The 20,815-nt window shown below is 45.3% G+C and overlaps 4 protein-coding genes across 9 annotated transcripts in view; 2 read left to right on the forward strand and 2 right to left on the reverse strand.

The window, feature by feature from the left end:
* Positions 1-377: 377 nt before the first annotated feature.
* Positions 378-3,835, reverse strand: TRMT10C (tRNA methyltransferase 10C, mitochondrial RNase P subunit). Its single transcript, XM_019528643.1, has 2 exons — positions 3,637-3,835; positions 378-1,720 (listed from the first exon to the last, which is right to left on the reverse strand). The coding sequence occupies exon 2, from the start codon at positions 1,687-1,689 to the stop codon at positions 538-540; it is 1,152 nt and encodes a 383-aa protein (XP_019384188.1). The 5' UTR covers positions 1,690-1,720; positions 3,637-3,835; the 3' UTR covers positions 378-537.
* A 311-nt stretch (positions 3,836-4,146) lies between these two features.
* On the forward strand, positions 4,147-9,048 carry TXNL4B (thioredoxin like 4B). 5 transcript variants are annotated; one of them, XM_019528651.1, is made up of 4 exons: positions 4,147-4,359; positions 6,724-6,892; positions 7,639-7,790; positions 8,674-9,048. In XM_019528651.1, exons 2-4 carry the CDS (start codon positions 6,761-6,763, stop codon positions 8,837-8,839), a joined length of 450 nt encoding a protein of 149 aa, XP_019384196.1. In that variant the 5' UTR covers positions 4,147-4,359; positions 6,724-6,760; the 3' UTR covers positions 8,840-9,048. The 5 variants fall into 5 exon arrangements, with proteins under 5 accessions (XP_019384196.1, XP_019384194.1, XP_019384195.1 ...); XM_019528649.1 differs by having other exon boundaries at positions 4,332-4,408; XM_019528650.1 differs by lacking the exon at positions 4,147-4,359 and adding an exon at positions 4,417-4,506.
* Positions 9,049-9,912: 864 nt separating this feature from the next.
* On the reverse strand, positions 9,913-16,645 carry LOC109305639 (putative protein FAM172B). The gene is made up of 4 exons (XM_019528646.1): positions 16,549-16,645; positions 15,950-16,029; positions 12,541-12,612; positions 9,913-11,230 (listed from the first exon to the last, which is right to left on the reverse strand). Exons 2-4 carry the CDS (start codon positions 15,977-15,979, stop codon positions 10,169-10,171), a joined length of 1,164 nt encoding a protein of 387 aa, XP_019384191.1. The 5' UTR covers positions 15,980-16,029; positions 16,549-16,645; the 3' UTR covers positions 9,913-10,168.
* Positions 16,646-16,770: 125 nt separating this feature from the next.
* The window catches only part of SENP7 (SUMO1/sentrin specific peptidase 7), a 66,281-nt gene continuing 62,236 nt past the window's right edge, over positions 16,771-20,815 (forward strand). For both annotated transcript variants that reach the window (XM_019528644.1, XM_019528645.1), the window contains exons 1-2: positions 16,771-16,826; positions 18,429-18,484. In XM_019528644.1, coding sequence (XP_019384189.1) covers positions 18,437-18,484 — 48 coding nt within the window. In that variant the 5' untranslated portion in view covers positions 16,771-16,826; positions 18,429-18,436. The remainder of the gene's footprint in view (positions 16,827-18,428; positions 18,485-20,815) is intronic.

Below are 20,815 nucleotides of genomic sequence, written 5' to 3' on the forward strand. Positions count from 1 at the left end.
TCGGGGCCTGAGTTCGCTCAGGGTGCCCAGCAGCTGAATCAATTTTGAGACAGACAGTGACTCTGTGTCTTTGGGAATAGCTCTGCAAGGGGTCATGAACTCAACACCTACCCCACTGAATTGGCTGTGTCTAACACTGGGCACAGGGCGGCAGGGACACACGCACCTGCCAGGACCCTTCCAGCTGCTCTGAGCTGTCCCAAGGCTCCTCCCCAGCATCATATCTAGGCTGCCCTGTGCTGTTGGGGAGGGTGACCCCACCCATGACAGTTCCCTATGATTCCCTGGGTGGCCCACAGGCCCGAATTGCTGTCCATGCCAGCTTTAAAATGAAGCTACATTCTCCACTGTCAAATAAATAAATAAAATTCACGTACAGTAAAATTTTTATTTGGTAATCAAAGACTATCCTCCTAGAGATGTTTGAACAAGACGATTAACAAGCTTCTGGGTAAATAGCTGAAATAGCCAGGTTATACACAGCATCTCATTTCAGGCAGCTGTTTTTTTTTTTTAAGTTTTTAGGTACTGACAGTTCTAGTTCCTATAAAAACCACCATGTTTCCTTGTTGGAACAAACTGCAGAGCTTTCTTCCAATCCCCGGTGTCTTTTAAAGTTACTAAAATGCGAACCATCTGGTCCAGTGTCAGATTTTTTCCACCTATGTTCCACCGCAAATACAGATCCAGGGGCAGCCTAGCAGTTGCCAGATTCAGCCGCTTTGCTTCGGCCAAGCTAGCTCCCTTCTGTCCACCCTTGTCAACCAGTGACCCAATTATGTAAATTTTATCATGTTCAAATGTCTTCATTATGTTACGGGACTCAGGTGTTAAATAGATGAGCCTGTCTCTTGGAAAGAGATTTGTGTAACACTGTTCTGTCTCTGTCACAAATAAATTGTCCCATGCCTTTCCATAGCACTTGCGAAACGCCTTAATATATAACCCATCTACACTGAGGTTACAGAAGTGTAAGTGGAATGGATCTACAGATCTTCGATTATACCCTTCACTTTCCATAATCTGTTTCACTGCGTTCTGCAGTTCTACAATTGTCATGCAATTTTCAAAAACCATATCGAATACCAGAGGTTGGCCAAAGATCATAGCGTACGCAGCCCTCCAATTATACAAGTTGTCCAGAGACTTGGAGCGGAAACAGGTCAAGAAACTATTCCGTAGGTCATCGGTATCCCTGTTCTCAACCTCTCCCAGCAGTTCCTTCCTTTGTTCCCTTCTCTCTTCCCTCTTTGCGTTCCTGGCATTTTTTTTTCTCTCTCTGATAGCTAAGAATTTCAAATATTTAAGTCTTGATGACTTTGTGGTAAGTTCCATAAGGGTCTTTAACTCTTCTTCAGTTATATTTTTGGGAATAAGTTTGCCAGCTAGCCTCCGCATCTCCACAAACTCCCGCATGGCAGTTAAAGCGGAATCCTCCTCACATTTGGATGTAGGCTCACAGATTTCCTTTTGCTGTCCTGCTCGCATAATATTTTTCCATTCATCCAAATCCAGTTTCTGAGGAGGGTTAGGTTCAACATCCTTCAAGTAAGGTGACAAATTCAGAGTTCTATGTAGAAATGGTTTATAGAAAGATGTTAAAAACAAACCATTCTTTCTTCTCTCCTTCATGGCAAATGGGAAGACAGAACTTCTGACATTTCTCAGAAGCATATTGAAAATGCTCATGGTTGGGACTATGCTGCGTCCAAACAATTACCTGCCAAAATGGTAATAAGACAAAAAGAGAGAAAAAAAAAAAAACACATCAGTAGTCAAAGACATAGAAGTACCACAAATCCTGTCAATCTTACAAATCCTGAAGAACAAAAGCTCACTTCTTTATATTCCCAGGAAAACACGACAGTATTTCACTTAACTTTTTTTCATTGGCTTTAAAAGGGAAATTGATGTTACTGCTAGAGGAAGCCATCATTAACTTTGCTCTTTAAAAGAGCAAAATATAGATGCATCTTATTGTCAAGTTGAACAACAGTTAACCATGTTCAGCTTTCTTAATTTCAAATCACTCTTGTATGTCAGACTGCAGACAGAAAAAATGGCGATGGGAGTAAGCATTATGCTACCCAGATACCACATGATTTCAGAGATGGCGACAAATTTTCTTGTTTGATGCTACAATGAACAGACATTTCCACTGCTTTTTTCAATAAGGCATAGAAACTCAAGTCATAAGCAAGTCTGTAACAAGCAAAACTCAACTGTGATGTGGCAGCACAAGCATTGCTGCTGGGATACCCTGATGTCAGAGGAAAAACATTTCTCCTTTTACATTACATTATAGAAAAGCTCTCATTGCAAACTCCCACCAAGACTATATAGTCACTCACTTAGGCTTAGACTTTTACAAAGATGTGTGCTATACATGTCCTGTGAACAACTGAAGCTAAAGGCTGCAGAAACTGAAGCACACATGTAACTTCATTCACATTAGTATTCCCATTCATTTCACTGGGCTGTCCTCACCAAGTAAAGTTACATATTCCTGCTTAAACAGTGAAGAATTAGGCCTAAAAAAAGTAAGTCACCAATATCTTTCCACCTTCTCCATAATGAACTTTCTTAAGAAAGTCAAACTTTGGCTTTCAAAATTTGAAAAGTAAGTAAAAAATGATTTCCAAATTCTAAAAGAATAATTCTTATTTCACAGTATCTATTTTACTGTACGTACTCAGATTGAAGACAACCCCAAATTTAAGGTGACCCCCATTAGGTTTCATATAGGGGGAAAAAAAGAAGTAAAATGGTTTTAAGTTTTCCAGATGCAGAATCTAACAAATTGAATGGCTGTCTTGATTTCACCACCCCTGCCCGAACTGCTACAGTAGGGAAAGCAGCGGTGGTGGGTGGGGGGAGGGGAGGCAAAAGCATGGGGGAAACCCCCTTGCCCTCTGCCCCCAGTCACTTCTTCCCCCTGAAGCTTTCCAACCCTCCCCCCACACCAACCCCCAATTTCCCACAGCCTCTGCCTCTCCCCTCTTTCCCTTTAGCACAGCATGAAGGAGCCCCAAGCAGCAGCATAGGTGCTGCTGATTGACTGGGCAGGAGCTGGAGTACTCTGGATTCCCTCACAGGCACTGAATACTATCTGAGCAGGAGCCGAGGTGTACCTGACAATAAGGTGTGGGGCGGGGAAAGCAGTTGTAGGGTCAGGGACAGAGTCAGAGCTGCAGCATCCTCCTGCACCTCCCATCTACTCTGTATGCAGATCTAATATAAGGGGCTTTTTATCATCCATGCTGATTGGGACAGCTGAAGGGAAACACTTGAATCTAAAATGAAGTGTTGTCTTGTAAGTGCAGTATTAACATTGCCCCCTGAAAGTTAAAAAATGCACACACACACACATTTCAAAAAACAAACAGCAGTTCCAAAATAAAGCCATTCTGCCTGCAACCAAGATTTACTGGACCACGACTCTCTACAGTTGCCCAGCTTTGTAATAGATGCATGCCAGCGAGACAAATTTCCTGAAACCATCCTCAAAAGCAGATGGTTTTAGTTGCTGTGACAGCCACTCCTGCACAAGTCACACACGTTAGCATCGCTCCAACAGAGATGCTAGCTTATCCTAGCAGTGAACACAATCCAAGTGCTTTAATAAGGCTGCTTTACCTCTCTTGCTTGCCCAGTGCTGAACACACCTGCCTGACTGAAAGCTCTTCAAAAAAAGGCCTTTTGCAGGGAATCTACATGAATGGGAGATCATAAGAGAGCCACTGCTGAAAAACAAAACCAACAAACATTTGGAAGTTTCGCACATCCCCATCAGAAAAACCACCGAGCCCTTTGCCCACACCCTTACAGCTCCTAATGCCAGAAGCGGAGTCTTCCTAGTTGACTTGGCAGCCAACGAGGAGCCCGCTCGCGCCCTAAGAGTGGCCGGGGAGGCTCGCGTGGAACCCAGGTGAATGCAGCGCACGAGTCCAAGCGGCCGGACACCCCGCGCTCCAGCCCTCTGTGACATCACGGAGCCCCCGGAGCCGGGGGAAGGTGCGGGCCTCATTGCCCCCCCGACCCGCAGCTAAATGCGCTGCCGCCAGCCCCCGACGGAGACTGGCTTTGAGTGGGGAGGGAAGGGAGACGGCATACCTAGCGCCGCCGCTGTGCCACTTACCCCTCCCGGAACTAGAACCAGTGCCCTCACGGGACTCCGACAGGCCACACTTCCGGTCCTGACCGGAGGGATATCGGCGACACACCCGCGCCTTTCGGGACAAGTTGAACGCTGTGGACTGCGGAGAATCTAAGTTTTACATTGCATCGCAGCTAATCAGAGGCCAGGTTTTGCGCATGAGCGGCGGGGGTCCGAGAGGTCGAGCGGCTCCTGCGGGTCTGGTGCGTCCTTTCTGCCCCGGTCCTCCAGGCCCCGCGGCTGCGAACTGAGGTTCCTCCCTTCTTTCCTCCCCACGTCAGGCCTTGCGCGGCCTCCTTGTGGCCCGGCCAGCACGGGGTGGAGGGGAACCCAGAAGCCGGACTTGGCTGGTGATGCCACAGAGGGGCTCCATTAAGCCGCCTGGGTCAAGGTCTGGTGCTGTGGGGGAAAGGGGCCAGCCCTAAGCTGGCTGTGCAGGGTGTGGGCAAGGGACATGGCTGGGGTTGGACCTGTCACAGGGTTGGATGCCATGGCTTCCTAGGCTGGATTTGGCCCACTGGCCAGAGGTTGAACACCCCTGATTTAGACATACCGACTTGCATAAGCCTTGGTGTAGTAAGGGATTGGGGGATAGCTTAGTTCAGGCTCTGGGAGTATAATAAAAATAACAGGCTAAAATGAAGAAGACGCTAAAGAGTGACTCTCGGGGGAAAAACAGCCTCCTCACAGTGAGCTATATTATGACATAGAACAGTTTGCCAAAGGAAGAAGTGTCAGAAGCCAACCACCCTCCCTGTGTCTGCTGGACAAGGTGCTCACAGCTCTGTCCTGCTCCCTCCCCCAGCCCTGTGGCCCCATTCACTGCCCTGGCTGGGCAGCGCCCCCAGCCCCTGCTCCAATCCCTCCCTCCCTCCCCATAGGGGCCTTGATTTGCCTCCCCCGTGCCCCTTCCCGTCCATAGTTTGCCAAAGGAAGAAGTGTCAGAAGCCACATGGAACTGATTATTTAAGACTAGACAATGCTCTAGAAGGGAATAATCCTTGCAAGGCGATGAACTAGGCAGGGGTGGCCAACCTGCAGCACAGGTGGCATGGGCAGCCTCTGTGTGAGGTGCATAGCTGACTTGGGACCGGGTAGCAGCACAGTGGTAGATAGGGCAGAAAGTAGGGCTACACCAGGAAAGATTTTCTTGGCCAATACCAATAGCTGCTTATTCACCAGGCATACTGGCTGATACTGATCTGAAAACTGATTTACAGGGGCACAGCTGCACATTGTGGAGATCAGCTCCCTGCAGATAAGTCTGTGGAGGGGAAGGGTCACAGGGGAGGGGCAGGTGGGGCCTGGGGCAGGTGCTGGGGCTAGGGCCACTTAGCTAGCACAGTGAATGGGACCCAGGGCCAGCCAGGGTGGGGAGCAGGATAGAGCCACTGGCAGGTTGTCCAGGGGATCAATGTTTTAGAGCTTAAAAATGGCAGTGGGGGTACTTGAACTAAAGTTTGTCAAATAAGCTTTAGTTCAAGCACTGACACCACCATTTTTAAGCACAGGGATGCTTTTAGGAGCCAAGCAGAGAGAGGGTAGAGGTGGGCTGCCCACTGCAGGCTTGGGGCTCTCTGCCCTGCTGCCTTTGCCCCAGTTGGTGTGCACTGGCCGTGAATCCCCTGCCTGTCCGGGAGCGGGAGGCACAACGTGCCACCGGAAAGGGAGGGGACATGTGACCAGTGCATGGATCGCGGGGCAAAGGAGGAGTGCAGAGCTGGTGCCCAGGGCCAGGGCTGGTGGGGGCCTGCACCCAGGGTGGGGCAGCAGGAGTGCAGGGGCCAGGGCCAGGGCCGGCAGGCACCCATGCCCAGAGCAGGGCAGCAGGAGTGCTAGTGCCCAGGCTAGCACGGTGGGCAGGTGAGTAGAGATGGCGGTGGTGAGAAGCGGTGAGTGGGGGTGCGGGCATTGGGACAGGGATTGCATTGGTGCCCAGGACCAGAGCTGGTGGGGGCCCAGGGTAAGGCAGCAAGAATGCAGACCTGGGCTGGCACGTGGGACTGGAGTGGCCAGCAGGCTGATGGGGAGCGACAGTGGCAAGAAGCAGCGGTAACCAATTATCCATATTTACATTCATTCCTGTGGGCAAATGGGTTTCACCTATTACGGTTTTGCTTAGCGTTCAGTTTCTCTGGAACCAATTAAGAGTGCTAAGTGGGGTTGCCTGTACTGTACAAGGTGGGATCGCATCTTTAGCTCACGCATGTAATTATTTCTAGGACTTGGAAGAGTTCCCTGCTCCTTTAAAGAAATCCTAAAAAGTTGGGCTACCTAATACAAACCATTCTTCCTTTTCTCTTCTATACTTCATTTTCCCCTCTACCCGTCATTAATGTGACAGAGCCACACAACTGCTTTATCCTAGATCCTTGCCAGGTCCTCAGCCTGGGTGTACGGGTGTGCATCAACATACTCGCATATTGGACTGTCCTTTAAGCCAATTAAAGCATCCAGCAAACCATTAAACCATTAAAGATGGAGTATTGTCTAGACAAGCATATTTTTTGTGTATTGGTTGCAGGAAGGTAGTTTTTCCAATTGACAGTCTTTTTTTAAATATTTAGATACAGTACTTGATTTCTGGAGCCATTTTCAAGCAAAATGAGTTTTCTGCTGCCAAAACTGACTAGTAAAAAAGAAGTGGATCAAGCAATAAAAAGCGTAGCTGAAAAAGTTTTGGTTCTTCGATTTGGGAGAGATGAGGATCCTGTTTGTCTGCAACTGGATGATATTGTAAGTGCACTTATAAAAAGAACTTGTTTTTAATACTGTGTTGAATATTGCTTACACATTTGGTCCAACAGAATTAAACAGTGTGTTAAAATAAAACACCCTAAGAACCACATTGGACTTAAATGTAATTATTATCATAGCAATGAAATGGAACTAGTATAATGCAAATTGGAATTAATATCTAGCTATTTAAGACTAGACAGAGCATTAAAACAATGTCCTTCACTCTGCTAACGGGGATGATGCAACACATGGTGTTGTTTGCAAATAACTTTGAAAATGAAAAATTATTTGCAAACTTTTATATATAATCTTTAGTTTGTGACACTTGCTTAATTTTTTCCCAGCGTAGCTGCATGCAGATAAAATTAGTTTACTCATTGGCAGCCATATAGGAAGCGGTGCGCTTTGTTTTAGAAATCAGACATTTCTGTTTCCAGGTTTCATGCTAAAATGCTAGATCATGTTACTCATGCATGAAACTAAGTGGAGTAATATTTTGTCAGTGATAACGAAAGTTTGGTATGGAAGAAAGCATATGTACAAAGTAACAATCCAACAAGAATCGAATATGAATTAATTATCAAATATATTTTTAAGAATAGAACTCTGTCTTTCCCCAATTCTTCTCTGTCTTTATTAAACAGGAGAATCATGAATTATAGTTGTCCTTAAAAGCAGGCTATGTTTTACCTTCTCATGTTTCAGAATCTTTTTTACTACCTGTCTTTTTCCAATCTCAATAGCTTGCAAAGACATCTCATGACCTAAGTAAAATGGCAACCATTTACCTGGTGGATGTGAACAAGGTACCAGTGTACACCCAGTATTTTGACATCAGTTATATTCCATCTACTGTTTTTTTCTTCAATGGACAGCACATGAAAGTGGATTATGGGTATGCTGGCTTGCATATTGCCATCTCATGTGTAACATAACTAGCTTATTCTCTGCATGTGCTAGCTTACTACACTTTTATAATTTCATTTTGCTAGCAGCAGTACCATGCAGGATCAAAGAGACCAGGAATGAATAGGGTAGACCACCCCTTCCATTTTGAAAGACCCCCTCACATTTATCATTCTGCAGCAAATTCTCTGATATACTCTACTTATGAAATTGTCTGATATACTCTCCTTGTGAAATGTGGTTTGTGATTCTGCACACATTAGCATTAGACTCTCGGCCATTACACAGCATTGTTCTAAGTTTTAGAGGTCTTTAAAGTATCCTCATCTCTTCATTCATGTGTGTCATACAAGAGTAGTTCAAGCCACAGGTGTGACTAAGGATGTATACACATGGCTTCTTTACAACAGAATACATAGAACTCACTCTGCAATGGAGATGGTATGGATACACAGCATGCAGCCTTACACTGGTGTAATTCACTCCACTTAAAAGGACCCCTCAGAAAGTGAGGAGTAAGGAAATGCTGGCATATGCTACACTAGCAAATTGGACTGCGTCCACTCCTTTAGTCAGTTTTAACCTATAAGTAGCTGTTCACTCCGTGTACGTCAGCTCCCACCACCTACTGGCCAGACAATATAATAGTGACTTCTGAGAGCAGCCAATTCAGGGCAGTTGTGTCTGCTCCTTGCTATGGTAGAGACTTACTGCAGAATTAAATCTCTTGTAAATTACCCTGTAATAATCCTGTTGTGTGGCTACACCCTAAATCAAAATGCTTCATGTATATATGTTTGCTTGTCTTTAAAAAGGTCTTCATTCATTTTAACAGACATTTTTGTTTCCATTTATCTTTATCTGCTTCACAGGTCTCCAGATCACACTAAATTTGTGGGGAGCTTCAAAACAAAGCAAGACTTTATAGACCTGATTGAAGTGATTTATCGTGGAGCAATGCGTGGAAAACTTATTGTACAGAGCCCTATTGATCAGAGGAATATTCCCAAATATGATCTTCTCTATCAAGGAATTTGACATAACTAAAAAATTTAGATGGCTAAACACTGAAACTGCAACAGTTGTGGACAATTTTCTTAAAATATTTGCCACATTTGATACCACAAGACATAAAAAAGAACTTTTAAAAGCTTGTGGTTTCATTTTGAAGATCTTATTGGTCATCTGTTGAAGACACAATCTGTCATTGAATACTGTCCTTTAAATAAAGCTGTGTGCTTTACTTATGTGAGTGGTGCCCATAGTCTTTCCTGTAAAAGTACAATATATAGCAGTTATGAGACAGTGACAGTTATGTGCTTTCAGAGTGTAGCCATCTCACTCTTTTGACTAGAGAATAGTTTGCATTAAAGCATGATTATATATAGTTTTAGAATTTTGACACCATTTTGCTTAAGAACAACTTCTCTTTCATTCCTTTAAAAACTGCTTCCATTTTTCAATGTAAATTAATAAATAGATAAATAAGGTCTGTTCTTGAAAAGAGGAGAGTCCCTTGATGCAGTAGGAGTCCTTTGATGCAGAAGTCAAACTGACTGAGCAAAAGTTTAAAAGGGAAAGCCTTATTCTCTTTTCAGAGTAAGTAGCAATATTATTTTACATATGTGGTTCCTGTTTAACTAGATTGAAGTATTTTTCACAATCATTCAGTCTGAAAGGAGATGCATAATAGAACAAATTCTGTACTCAAGTAATCTCAGTGGTTTACCCTGGGGATTAATTTGATCCAACTATATTATATTTAGAGCATCTCATCCCTGACTGGAGGAGAGGAGCAGTGTATGGTTTGGTGAAGTCTCTTTAGGCTCAGGAAAAATGTACCAAGGGGAGAGGTGAAAGCTCCAGTGTGAGACTTTCAAAACAAGACAGGACAAAATACTGGTAAATACATAGTAAGCAGCAGCCCTGCAGAGCTATGCGCAGGCTGACGCAAACATACAGGTTATTAGCATTAATCCCCTATGCCAAGTTGCCCTTGACAGTAAAATTGTATATATACTCTAGGAAACCTGAGTTGCTAATAGTAAAGTGTAATTAGATCAGTGTGCATCCATATAAACTTCCAAAAACACTGTAAAGAAAACCAGATATACTTTAAGATCTTTACTTTGCACCCTTTAAATTTTGGAACTGTTTACAGGCATCCATTTAAAAAGCACAACTCATTTTTCTGAAAAGAATAATACCAACCCTTTTCTAATACAATGTTTTCTGCCTGGCAGGGGGGGAGCAAGGAATCAAAAAAAAGGTTCAGAAATTCAATACCAAAACTACTATAATAAGAGCTTTTGTTTCAAGTTTTCAGAGCTAGGCATGGGATGAGGGTTATAAAAATTCAACATCCCCTTATTTACTGCATCTCTTACTTGATGTGCTCCTTGTTTTAATAGGTGAACGAGGGGAAGCTACCATGTTCTTTGCTTTCAGTGTGCTCTTCAGGTACTTGAAGATGGCCTGTAAGCTGTAGGAGGGAGCTAAGGTGTATTTTTCAGTCCCTGCAGAGACTTTAGGACAATCCACTTTAACAAGGGAACCTGTGGGCCTATCTAAATGTTTACTGTTTGTTACCCATTCACGACAGTGCTTCTGTATCCATTCTTGCATTTCTGGATTGCTTCCCACCTGGTGTTGTGTGTGGTGCATGGAGTCAATAAAGGCCACAGAATACACTTTACTCATCACCTCCCACTTCCTTTGCATGAGCAAATTGATGAAAACCAAGCCTCCATAGCCATGAGCAATGAAGGCTACATTCTTGGCTAAACTCTTGGATAAAATAAAATGATCCCAGACATAAATGGTATGTTCTTCAGGGCTGCTGCTGCATCTCTTTGGAATCTGCCCCATGGATTGGCCATTGGACAGTGACTGTCCCTTAGTTAAGAAACTCAAGCGTTCCTCCTCCGTCTTCATATCAATAAAATTGTCATTGGGGTTTAATACAATAACTCCCCCATAGTCATGGAGAGCCATTTGGATGAATGGTATTTGAGTTCCATGCTCCAGGCCCTCATGAATTATGGTCTTCTGACCCCATTGCCCAGCCCGAAAGACTCCACGATCTTGTAGAAGGACAACTAGGCTTGAGGGATTTGTTAATGCTTTCTCACTCATGAAAAAGAAACTCCTGGGTTCGTTCTCTGTAGCATCTATCGGAAGGTGGACTCTCTGCAGCTTGCATGCTCTTTCCAGCAGTTGATAAACATACTGTTCAATGAGATGTCCTAACACCTGATAGCGTTTATGATTGTTTTCATGTGCATTTTTGTAGTAATTAAAGACAAAGGGTTCATTGGTATCTAGATGCCTCAGTTCACCTTTTATGTTGAAGCTGTACTTCAGATGTTCTGGGCACTCTGAACCCTCTGCTAGTTTCCTGAAGCTCAGTTCCTTCCCCATTTCCAGCCACTGCAAATAAAGTCGGTAATGTAAGTATGACAGACAGCTTAGGTTTTTTTTGTTTTTTTTAAACATGACTGGTTAAGCCACTGGTTCTCAAATTGTGACGTAGACTATCTGTAGAACCCAGCCTGCTTGCTGATAGTTCCAAAAAACTGGCTAGTCACAGTCTTGGCTAAATTACCTCAGAAGCAGGGATCCTGGTTTTCTCTGATAAAAAATCCCCAATTTTCGGATTAAAAAAAAAAGTAACCCAAAATCCACATTTTTCCATGATTAAAATGAAATACCACTTTATATAGTATATGGGATCAAGAACGTGAGAGCTAGCACATAGCTGGGAACAAGAAGGCAGAAGATTGACATGATAATTCTTCATGATTAATTTTTCTTCCAAAACTAGTTTGCCCTGAGAACAAGTTTCAGAACACCTGCTTTAGAAAGGGGGGCCCATTTGCAGCTATGTTTATTATAACATCAAAATTGTAGCAAAGTGTGCATTATACTTTTAGGTTTTACAGAAAACTCACAGTTTCTAACCTTAGTACTCCCATTACTGTGTTCATCTCTTCCATCATCCTTCTTAACACGATCATTGTGGAGGAAAGAGTTTTGCCTTTTTCTTCACCCTGGCTTGTTTTATCTGTTAGAAATCTAGGCCACAATACTGTAAACATGTATGTGTATGCTTAACTTTACTACTGAGAGTAATAGAAGTGGTCCTTTAAGGTCCACACCCTTCCTTTTCATACATATTTGGGTGGGCAGACAGGGTTCAGTGCAGAGCAGGTGAGGTGTAAACCACTCCTTGCTTTTCCTGCTAATATCTGGGGCAGAGGCAGCACAGAGAAAATGGAAAACAGGTGGCTGCCTCTGATTCAGTCTATGGGAAAATGGGCAGAGAAGAATTGATAAGCATTTCTTGAGATAGAAGGACATCTGAAAGGCAGTGCATAGAGTGTATCACTGAAGTGAAAACAACTTACACTAGGACCAGAAAACATCTGGTAGAGCTAGAGTTGCAAATATGGATGTCTTTCTCCCCAAGGCTTGTTGCAAGAGTGGAACAGGTTCAGTTGAGAGAAGATAATGTAATTGTCAAGGGAAGAATCAACATAATAAGGGCACCCCATCGCATCTGAAAGTGGGAAGGTGACTTGCAGACTGCTTGTCCAAACAAAACATCTACCAGATCAGAGCCTACTGGTGTATGCTGGCTCCTCTTGGACTTCCAGACTAGATTATTTTTAATTTCCAAAACAAACTGAGAAAATACATATTAAGCCCTTGCAGATGTAACACCTTAAGCCTATACTTACATCCATTTTTTCTTTGTGGCACAGGGAAGGGCTTCTGGAAATTTCATTCAGTTCTGCTTTGGATCTGCTTTTCTGGCTTAAAATATAAATAAGTAAAATATAAATAAGGTTTTCAGTTGGGAGAGGCCTGTCTCCCTATCCTCTACTACAATGATATCCAAGGTTTCAGAACAATTTACAGTACTTCTTCACATACAGGGTGGATACAAATCAACAATTTAAAATAAATAAAAATCAGATTTTTATTTAAATCAGATTTTTTGATTTAATTGTATTTTGATGTTTTTCTTAAGATTAAAAAAAACAAACTATATAGTTTTAAGATATGTTAATGCTCAGAGATAACAGCATGAAATAGGGATTATAACTTCTATTGATATACTATTTGAGACAATATATTCATATAACCTTTTTAGAAAAAGTTTTATAAATAGGTCACAACAGGCCATGGACTATATTAGGGGCCCAATCTTATGGGGTCCCCAGATGTTCTTCTATAGCTCAGTAAAGATTAAAGAAAGCCATTCTACCCAATGGGGCTCAGTGTACTCTAGAAGATCCCATTAAGCATCTTGGTGATGCTTAGTTTCAGTTCTCAAACCGTGGATTTGTGTCTCCAAAGAGAATATCCTTGTTAACAGCAGTATATGGAAATGAGAAATAACAGACCTGATTACCTACCCATCAGCCCTCTTGTCTCTCTGTAAATTTGTTTACAGTCAAGCCCTTACCTCTCTCTACAAGTGTAGAGTTTCAAGAAGTTAAATAAAGAGAGGATTGTTGGGGGGAAAAGTAGATCTGAGCAAAGAGGAGGAGTCTGGAGATAAAAGCAAGGAGGGAGGGGCAGTAGAAACGAAACAGAAACATTTTGGGCAGAACTTTGTTGAAATTGCAGAATACTCTGGTAACAACCACTTTGCTGCAGCTGCACTGAAGAAAGCGGGAGAAACCAAATGAACTCTCCCACAAGACATATGATGAAACTCAGTATTGGACTGCTTTGAGTAATATATTGAGAACTGGCCTAATCTGATGACAGTTTGTGAGCAGTATCGTGACAAAAGAGATGGAATTGTCACAGCCAAAGTTCTCAACATTGAGCTAAAGAGAAATGTAGAATGTACGCTGACTATCCTGAAGCCTAATTCTATAGCCTCGAACAAAGGTTATATCAAACAACAAGACTAAAGTTTTTGTAGAAACCAAAGATTAAATCAAGGCTTCCTGACCAGCCTTAAATCAATTTAAGTTAAATCCACCCTGATCACATAAGACAGATTTTGATGAATAGTAAATAATGGAGGTGCACCGATACATTGGTCCAATATTGGATTGGTACCAATATAAAGAAAATTGGCTGTATAGGCAGTCCTTGCACTTACAGTAGGTTACGTTCCTGGAAAAGGCTCTGTAAGTTGAAATGATGCAAGTTGAATCTGATTTTCCCATACAATGTTAAAATAGGGGTTTACATTCCTGACCAAGGGCCTGATGCTCAACTTTTTATAGAAATGACCATAAACATATTTAAATCAACTATTTAATCAACGATAAATTATTTAATCAGAAGGCCATGGGCCAGACGCAATCAATCGATAGAACTGGAAGGGAGGCACCAGAGCCAGCATGGGACACTTACCAAAGGTAAGCTCTTCAGTCCTCACACGGGGCAGGCAGTGGCTCCTCCCGAGGCAAGGATGGGGATGCAAGCTCCGGCGGCTCCAGGGAACTATTCTGCTCCCCAGTCCTGACACCACATGCCTCCTCACTCCCAGAGGCATGGCGAGGTGGGGATGAGGGCTGGGGGCTGGTGTGGACTCCCCCAGCTCTGGGGAACTGCTTGGCCAGCTCCATAGGCTCTGGGGAACTGCTCCGCTCCCCAGCCCTGATGCCATGTGCCTCCTCACTCCCCAAGGTGATGTGGGGGTGCAGAGCAGTTCCCCGGAGCCAGCAGAGCCCACACCAGTCCCCGTCCCCATGACTCTGGGAGTGAGGAGGCACATGGCATCAGGACTGGGAAACAGAGCAGTTCTCCAGTGCCAGCTTCAGCCCCCGTCCCCGTCCCCAACCCCATCTCACCTCCAGGAGCACCAGTAACCGTCCCGCACCAGCCCCGGTGCCTCTGCCGTTGCCTGCTGTAAGTGCGAGGATCCGGTGCCGTAAATAATGACGGGTGTAAATGGCAGAGCACCACAAGTACAAATCGCCATAGATTGAAATGCCATAAGTTGAGTACTGCCTGTATCAGAAATCAGGCCAATAATTTGGCCAATAAATTTATTCAGCTGAAGCGCAAAACTCAGGCAGTAAGGAACACAGATCGGCAGTGTGCAAAGCTGCATGCACAGCTCTCCACAGTGTAGTGGAAGGGGAGGGAAGGGGTGTGGTGGTGGTGGGTGGGCAGATCAACACCCCCTGCGGTAAGGGGGGAGCAGGGACAAGGTCAGGGGCAGGCGCTGCCCAGCTGGGGTGGGGCGCAGGATGGAGCTGTGGCTCATGGTATGGGGGTCAGCTCCCACCAGTGAGCACACCCTAGGAGAGGATGGGGGGTGACGTGTGTGCCCCCTGGATCTGTGGGGTGGGGTGGGCTGCAGCTGCAGGCTGGAACTATGCTGAGCAGGTGTCAGTGCTGGGAATGGGGCTACGGTGAAATTTGGGGTGGCTGTGGCCTCCTCTGTAGCCCTCACTCTAAGCCCAGCCCCGCCGAGAAATGGGCGCAGCCCCTGCTCCAGCCCCAGCGCAGCCCCTGCTCCAGCCTCGCCTTGCCTTGCACAGATCTGGGGGCACACACCTCCCCCACACCCTGTGCCCTCCTGGGGTGCAACCAGCAACACAAGCTGCCTTCCCCCTGACCCTGATGAACTGAGGCTGTCCTGTACCCACCCCACTTCAGCTGGGCAGTATCTCCCCCTGCCCCTACCCTCACTCACTGCAGGAAGTATTGATCTGTGCCCCCCCCATGCCGCTTCCCTCCCCTTCCCCTTCCACCACAATGGACTTGCCAGCTGCATGCAGCTGTATTGGAAATCAGACTAGTATCGGCTGATATGCCTCCTTAAAAATCAGCTATCGGTATCAGCTTGCAGTCTTATGATGAATCGAGACCTTTGCGGTGGTGTGAAATTCTGAAAATGGTGAGGTACTGCTACATAGGCTGCACCATGCCGTGAATAAACAGGACTGCAGCATGTGGTACCTTTTCTAAGTGCAATGTACATCTGTGTACAAAAAGGCATATTTGAACTGAAAATTAACCATTCCCCTTCAGATTTAACAGGTCTCAACTGTAACCCCTGCCTGCTGGGAAGGGTCTTCCCGTGCTTGTAAAATGTTAAAACACTTGGGCACTACTGCCACCAAATAGACAACGTCCTCCATTACCAGGTTCGCCATATGACTTGAACGTTACCTCGTGGCTTCGTCTCACAAAGCACGTCATCGTCAAAAATGCAAACCTTGGCTTCTGGGGTTTGGACAGAACCCTGAAATCTTTCAAGGAAAGGAAAGCAGCGTTATTTTAGGTTTCCAAATCAACACGTCAGCACCTCCCTTGAGGTCTAGAAAATAACGCCTGAAGCCCAGCGTGTTCGGATGCAGGTATCTAGTTCAGGGGGTGACTGCCAAGGGCCACCTGAACTCCTATTCTCACTCCCAGATCTGGACCAGGAGACATGGCTCAGACTCAGGCATGGCCCAGCGGGCACTGTCCAGGGTGCTCCGCTCGGTGTCCCCACTCAGTGCGGTCATAAGCACAAACTTACCACCCAGGCTCCTTTCCTCAGTTTATTTTGTCCAGAGGTATACGCCTTACGCCCTCAGCAGCTTCCTTTTAAAGGAAGCCTTCTTATTTCACCTGGTGGGCCTAGGCCCACACATCCCCAGTGGCATAACAAACAGGCCTCATAAGCAGCAGGGCAGCGATTCTCAACATTTTTTTAAAAATGTTTTTATATAGAGACCCACGAGGCAGCCCCGGCTAGTCTCAGGGCCCCTCTCCGAGAAGGCCACCTTCGGTTTGGGACGCCAGGAAAATACCAGCGCAACTCGTGTGGTAGAGAACCCAAGGCCCCCCGCCCCCCGGGCCGCCGAGGGCTTTCCAGAGGCTGTCAAAATCTCCGCGTTTCTCCTGCCGGCCTCCCAGCGCGGCAGCTGCACCCCGGGGAGACGGGCTTGCGGGGCCGGGAAGGCGTCAGCTCCCGCGGGTGGGGGCGGGGGAGGAGGCGGCGCCCGGGCCGGAAGCGGCAGCGCGGGCGGCGGCCTGGGCCGGTCAACAACAGCGGGGCTGGGTGAGTGCGGGTGCCGGCTTTATCCTCGGGCCCGTGTCTCTGTGCCGGGGGTATGGGAAGAGGGGAGGAGGCAGGGGGCCTGCAGCCTCTGTTCGGGCAGGGCTGCTGGCGGCGGCGGCAGAGGCCGCGTTTCCCCGGGCGGGGGAGGGCTGCAGGGACACACGCATACACACACAGATACGCACCCCCCCGTACACAGTACGCGTACAGCCCCAATACACGCGTGTACACATACACACACTTGCACACAGCCCCAACACACACACACACCCACCCCGTCCCAGTCCCTCCAGCAGGTAAGCCAGTTCCTTCTCCAGCCCCTTCCCCTTTGTGCTCAGCAGTGTGTTCCCCCTCCTCCCAGTAGGGTTGCCAACAGTGACTGAAGCTATTCTGGGAGATTTTTATTTATTTTTCCTTAAAAATATCCTATTAAAATCTCTCGGATGGCTTTCAGTAGGCATCAGTGCTGATTCTGGTAAACTCCCGGCCAAGCTGGGAGGGTTGGCAACCCTACTCTCCTGCCCTTTTCTCCCCTGCCTGTCACTGCTGCTGTCCCCAGGGCGGGGAGGGGAGGGCTACAAAGCCTCTGGGAGGCTCTGGAGCTGCTCCTGCCCTCTCCGGCTGGGCTATACGTGGGTTAGAGGCAGTGGCAGTAGTGGCTGGGTTCCCTTCCTCATGCCTGTTCCTTGGCTGCAGGGAGCATGTTGGAGGAGTTGGTGGGGTGGGGGCAGGACTGGAGCTCCCCCACCCCAAGCCAGAGACAGCAGCGATAGTGGGTGAAGGAAGGGAGGAGACGCGCAGGTGAGCACAGAGGGGAAGAGAGGAGAGGATCCTTCCTTGCTTTGGGGAACATAAGAAAAAATAGACCCTGGGGGCTGCTCCAGTGGTATGGTGGCCTGAAATGGGGGGTGTCTCTGCTACTTCATGCCCCCGCATCCACCCCTGTAACATTGTTTCCTTAAGTTAATGTCCTTAGTGTTGGGAAACTGGTTCCTGTGCTTTCTTATTACAGGACAATAGGGACACAAAAGACTTGGTAGAGCTGGAGTGATGTTGCAGTCATGATGGTCCAGGAAATATGAGAGGCAAGGGTTTTTGTGGCGAAAGACAAACATTTGAATGTCATGCATACAGTTCAAGGCTGGAATGAGTTAGAAGGTCTCAGAGAGGACATAGCCTGGGAGAACTGTAGTTCCAGCCTGATATGGGATCCTTATCAAGGTGCCACCTTTGAACCCTGCCTTGGTGGCTCTTTCTATCGTATCTCCCTTTGGCTATTAGACATCAAGGAAGAAAAACATTCTCTTTCTTAGCCATTGCACCAAAAAACTTTTTGCAACATCTGGGTACCTGTTCTGCATCCCATCTCGTTTTGGGGCTTTTCCAGCAATTAAATACAGAACGTTTTTTCTCTGCTACTCAAAGCCTTTCCAAACAATAACAGAATGAAACCTTTGATCTTTGATGAGTTTCAGAGCTACAAGCTAGCAGCCTTGAAATTAATGAGATTTTTGGTTGACTGTGCAGCCCATCTCTACCAAGTGTGTTGAGAGTATTCATTTGTTTGTAAAAGTTGAATCCTTATCTTTATTTTTTTCTCAGTAGAGAAAATGATGGAAGGAAATGGAAAAGCATCTGTACCTTCAGGTCACTACAGAGTAAGTAGTTCTGTTACTTAAAACAAAATTACTTTTGAGATTATCCTGCAGCCCCTTGTATTATCTTCTTGCAAAAACTCCAGGTACTTTGCAGACATTTGTGAATCAAACAAGCCTTCAGTTCCTAGGGATGCCATCCCAAGGGAACTGATTTAGTCTAGGCAAAATACAAGGGTCAGTCAGAAAGTAATCCATCTTAACGTTTAGTCTCCTAAATAAGCCATGGACATGGAGGATGTTTTCACTGAGTTCCTGTCAAAGGGGGCCACAGTAAACTCGGAGATCTTCATCAAGACCAATGATTCTTAACTAAGGTGCTGTGGTCCCCTGGGGTGCCTTGAGAAACTTTCAAGGGTGCCCTGGTGTGCCACACAATGTTAACACAGATGAATGATGTGTGCCTCCAGAAGCTGAGGCGGGGCACGGCGACTGCCTGCAGACAGCAGTGGTGTTGGCGGTGGGGGCATGGCCGTGAGTGGGGAGCTCCTGCAGGTGTCAGCGGCGGGGGGAGGAGGTGGTGAGCAGTGACCACCTACAGGGGGTGCACTGCCAATCTCAGGGTGCATGTGCACCTGACTGCACCCCCCTATGTGTTGCCAGTGTTAACACACTTAGGTGTACAAGCATGAATCACAAGATTAAACTCTGAGACTTCAAATAGGAATTCATAGTGTTAAAAACATTCTGACCTGTTATGGTCTGAATCCTTTGCAACAGAAAAACTGCTCGGTTATTTTCCTGTAGTCAAAAAAAGGGGGAAAATTAAGAGCTGGCATTTTCTGAGAAGTCCCTTTAGTCTAATGTGAGGCACCTTGAGCCTAAAAGGGTTGAGAACCGCTGGGGTGCAGAAGAGAGGGGGCTGCTATTGTTTTGTTTCTAATACCATAATTGTTTTTGTTTTTAACCACATCCCCTACATTCCTCTTTTTTGATTCTTAGTTCCTAGCTGCTGCTATATTCTGGAAATATCAAAATGATATTAAAACTGAAGGCATCTAGCCACTTACTGAAGGGAGAATCTTAATAGAAAGCAGCAGTCAGGCAGCAGGTTGAATTTTTAAGTGATTTTGATCCTGGATGGCATTAAGTTGAGTATTCATCTGGATGCTGGATTTAAATAATAATAATACCCTTTGTGCCCCTGAAAGTTGAATAAAGACTAAGAACAGTAGAAATTCAAGTTGTCTGCAAATACAGGGATAGGCTGCTTCATGTGTGCTTAAATCACTGCTCTGGTCGTGTGCTGCACTATGGTCAGACAGAATTGCCTTTAAGACTTTCAGTCTCTCTGCTAATTAATGTTATATTGTATTATATCACTTCTTTGCTAGTTAGTGGTCCAAGGCCTTCAGTTTCTTTCATAATATTTTTTGAACAGTCTTTGGATGGCAGTAGACTTTATCTTACTATTGTCCCCAGGGCTTTGGACAGAAATTGCATGTAAATCAGTATAAGTGATCCGAGACCAATTCAAATCTGTAACAACAGAAGTTCAGTGCACGTAAACTGCTTTCAAAATGGCCAAAACTGGTTTAAGAGAAACTTGGATGGATGTAGTAATATCAGACTTAACTGATTTAGGTTAAATTGGTTTATTGAACATCTGTCCCAGATCCCCTCCAGATTCAAGTTAACTCTCTGTTCTTCAGCATCCCAGGATGTTTTGCACCTCCCCCACAAGCACACCCCCCACTCCCCTCAGGGGTGCAGGCTAGCCTTGGCCCAAGATGAGCAGGGAGGCCTACTCTAATGTCCCCCAGCTTCTGGCCTGGGTCACTACAGGCATGTGGCTGCTTTTCCAGAATCAGAAGTTAATGTCTGTTCACTTGCTTATCAGTTCAGTATGTACAGCTTATACTAATCTGCAAAGATTGAATTGATTCAGCCTCAAGGCTTTTCGACTGCCTGTATTTAGCCCAGGTGTATTAGTAGCTGAATGACTTCATTGTACTGTCGAGTCTCTGGTACTTTACTCTAATTTGATCCCATGTAAAATGTAACATAACAACACTTTCTGTGATTTGTTTGTGAGACACAAATAGGCTAAAAAAAAGCCTTTTTTTTTTCCTTTTTATTAAAATCATGTTGGTTCACCCAAGTTAACTTAACCTGATTGGAAAACACATTTAGCTTGAACTGTCAAGACAGGAATTCAATTGTCTGGTTTTTGTTTTGAACTTCATACTTTTATATTCAGGGATTGGATTATTTTCTACAGAAAAATCACATGATTTTTCTGATTTTTTTTTTTATTTTTGGGCGAGCTGTCAAAAATGACTGATATCCTTACTTAATTTTTTTTCTGTAAAAAAAAAAAAAAAAAAAAAAAAA

This window comes from Crocodylus porosus, unplaced genomic scaffold, assembly GCF_001723895.1.
Source record: "Crocodylus porosus isolate Cpor-Errol unplaced genomic scaffold, CroPor_comp1, whole genome shotgun sequence".
In the NCBI taxonomy this organism is placed as follows: domain Eukaryota; kingdom Metazoa; phylum Chordata; order Crocodylia; family Crocodylidae; genus Crocodylus; species Crocodylus porosus.

What these genes read in the sequence shown, in the direction of transcription:
- TRMT10C (XM_019528643.1), bottom strand. Translation starts at nt 1,689, where the DNA reads ATGAGCATTTTCAATATGCTTCTGAGAAATGTCAGAAGTTCTGTCTTC.
- TXNL4B (XM_019528651.1), top strand. Translation starts at nt 6,761, where the DNA reads ATGAGTTTTCTGCTGCCAAAACTGACTAGTAAAAAAGAAGTGGATCAA. An exon ending in GTCTGCAACTGGATGATATT is followed by an intron (nt 6,893 to 7,638) that starts GTAAGTGCACTT and finishes CAATCTCAATAG; the next exon opens with CTTGCAAAGACATCTCATGA. An exon ending in CACATGAAAGTGGATTATGG is followed by an intron (nt 7,791 to 8,673) that starts GTATGCTGGCTT and finishes TCTGCTTCACAG; the next exon opens with GTCTCCAGATCACACTAAAT.
- LOC109305639 (XM_019528646.1), bottom strand. Translation starts at nt 15,979, where the DNA reads ATGACGTGCTTTGTGAGACGAAGCCACGAG. An exon ending in TTGTGAGACGAAGCCACGAG is followed by an intron (nt 12,613 to 15,949) that starts GTAACGTTCAAG and finishes ATTTTAAGCCAG; the next exon opens with AAAAGCAGATCCAAAGCAGA. An exon ending in GCCACAAAGAAAAAATGGAT is followed by an intron (nt 11,231 to 12,540) that starts GTAAGTATAGGC and finishes CTTTATTTGCAG; the next exon opens with TGGCTGGAAATGGGGAAGGA.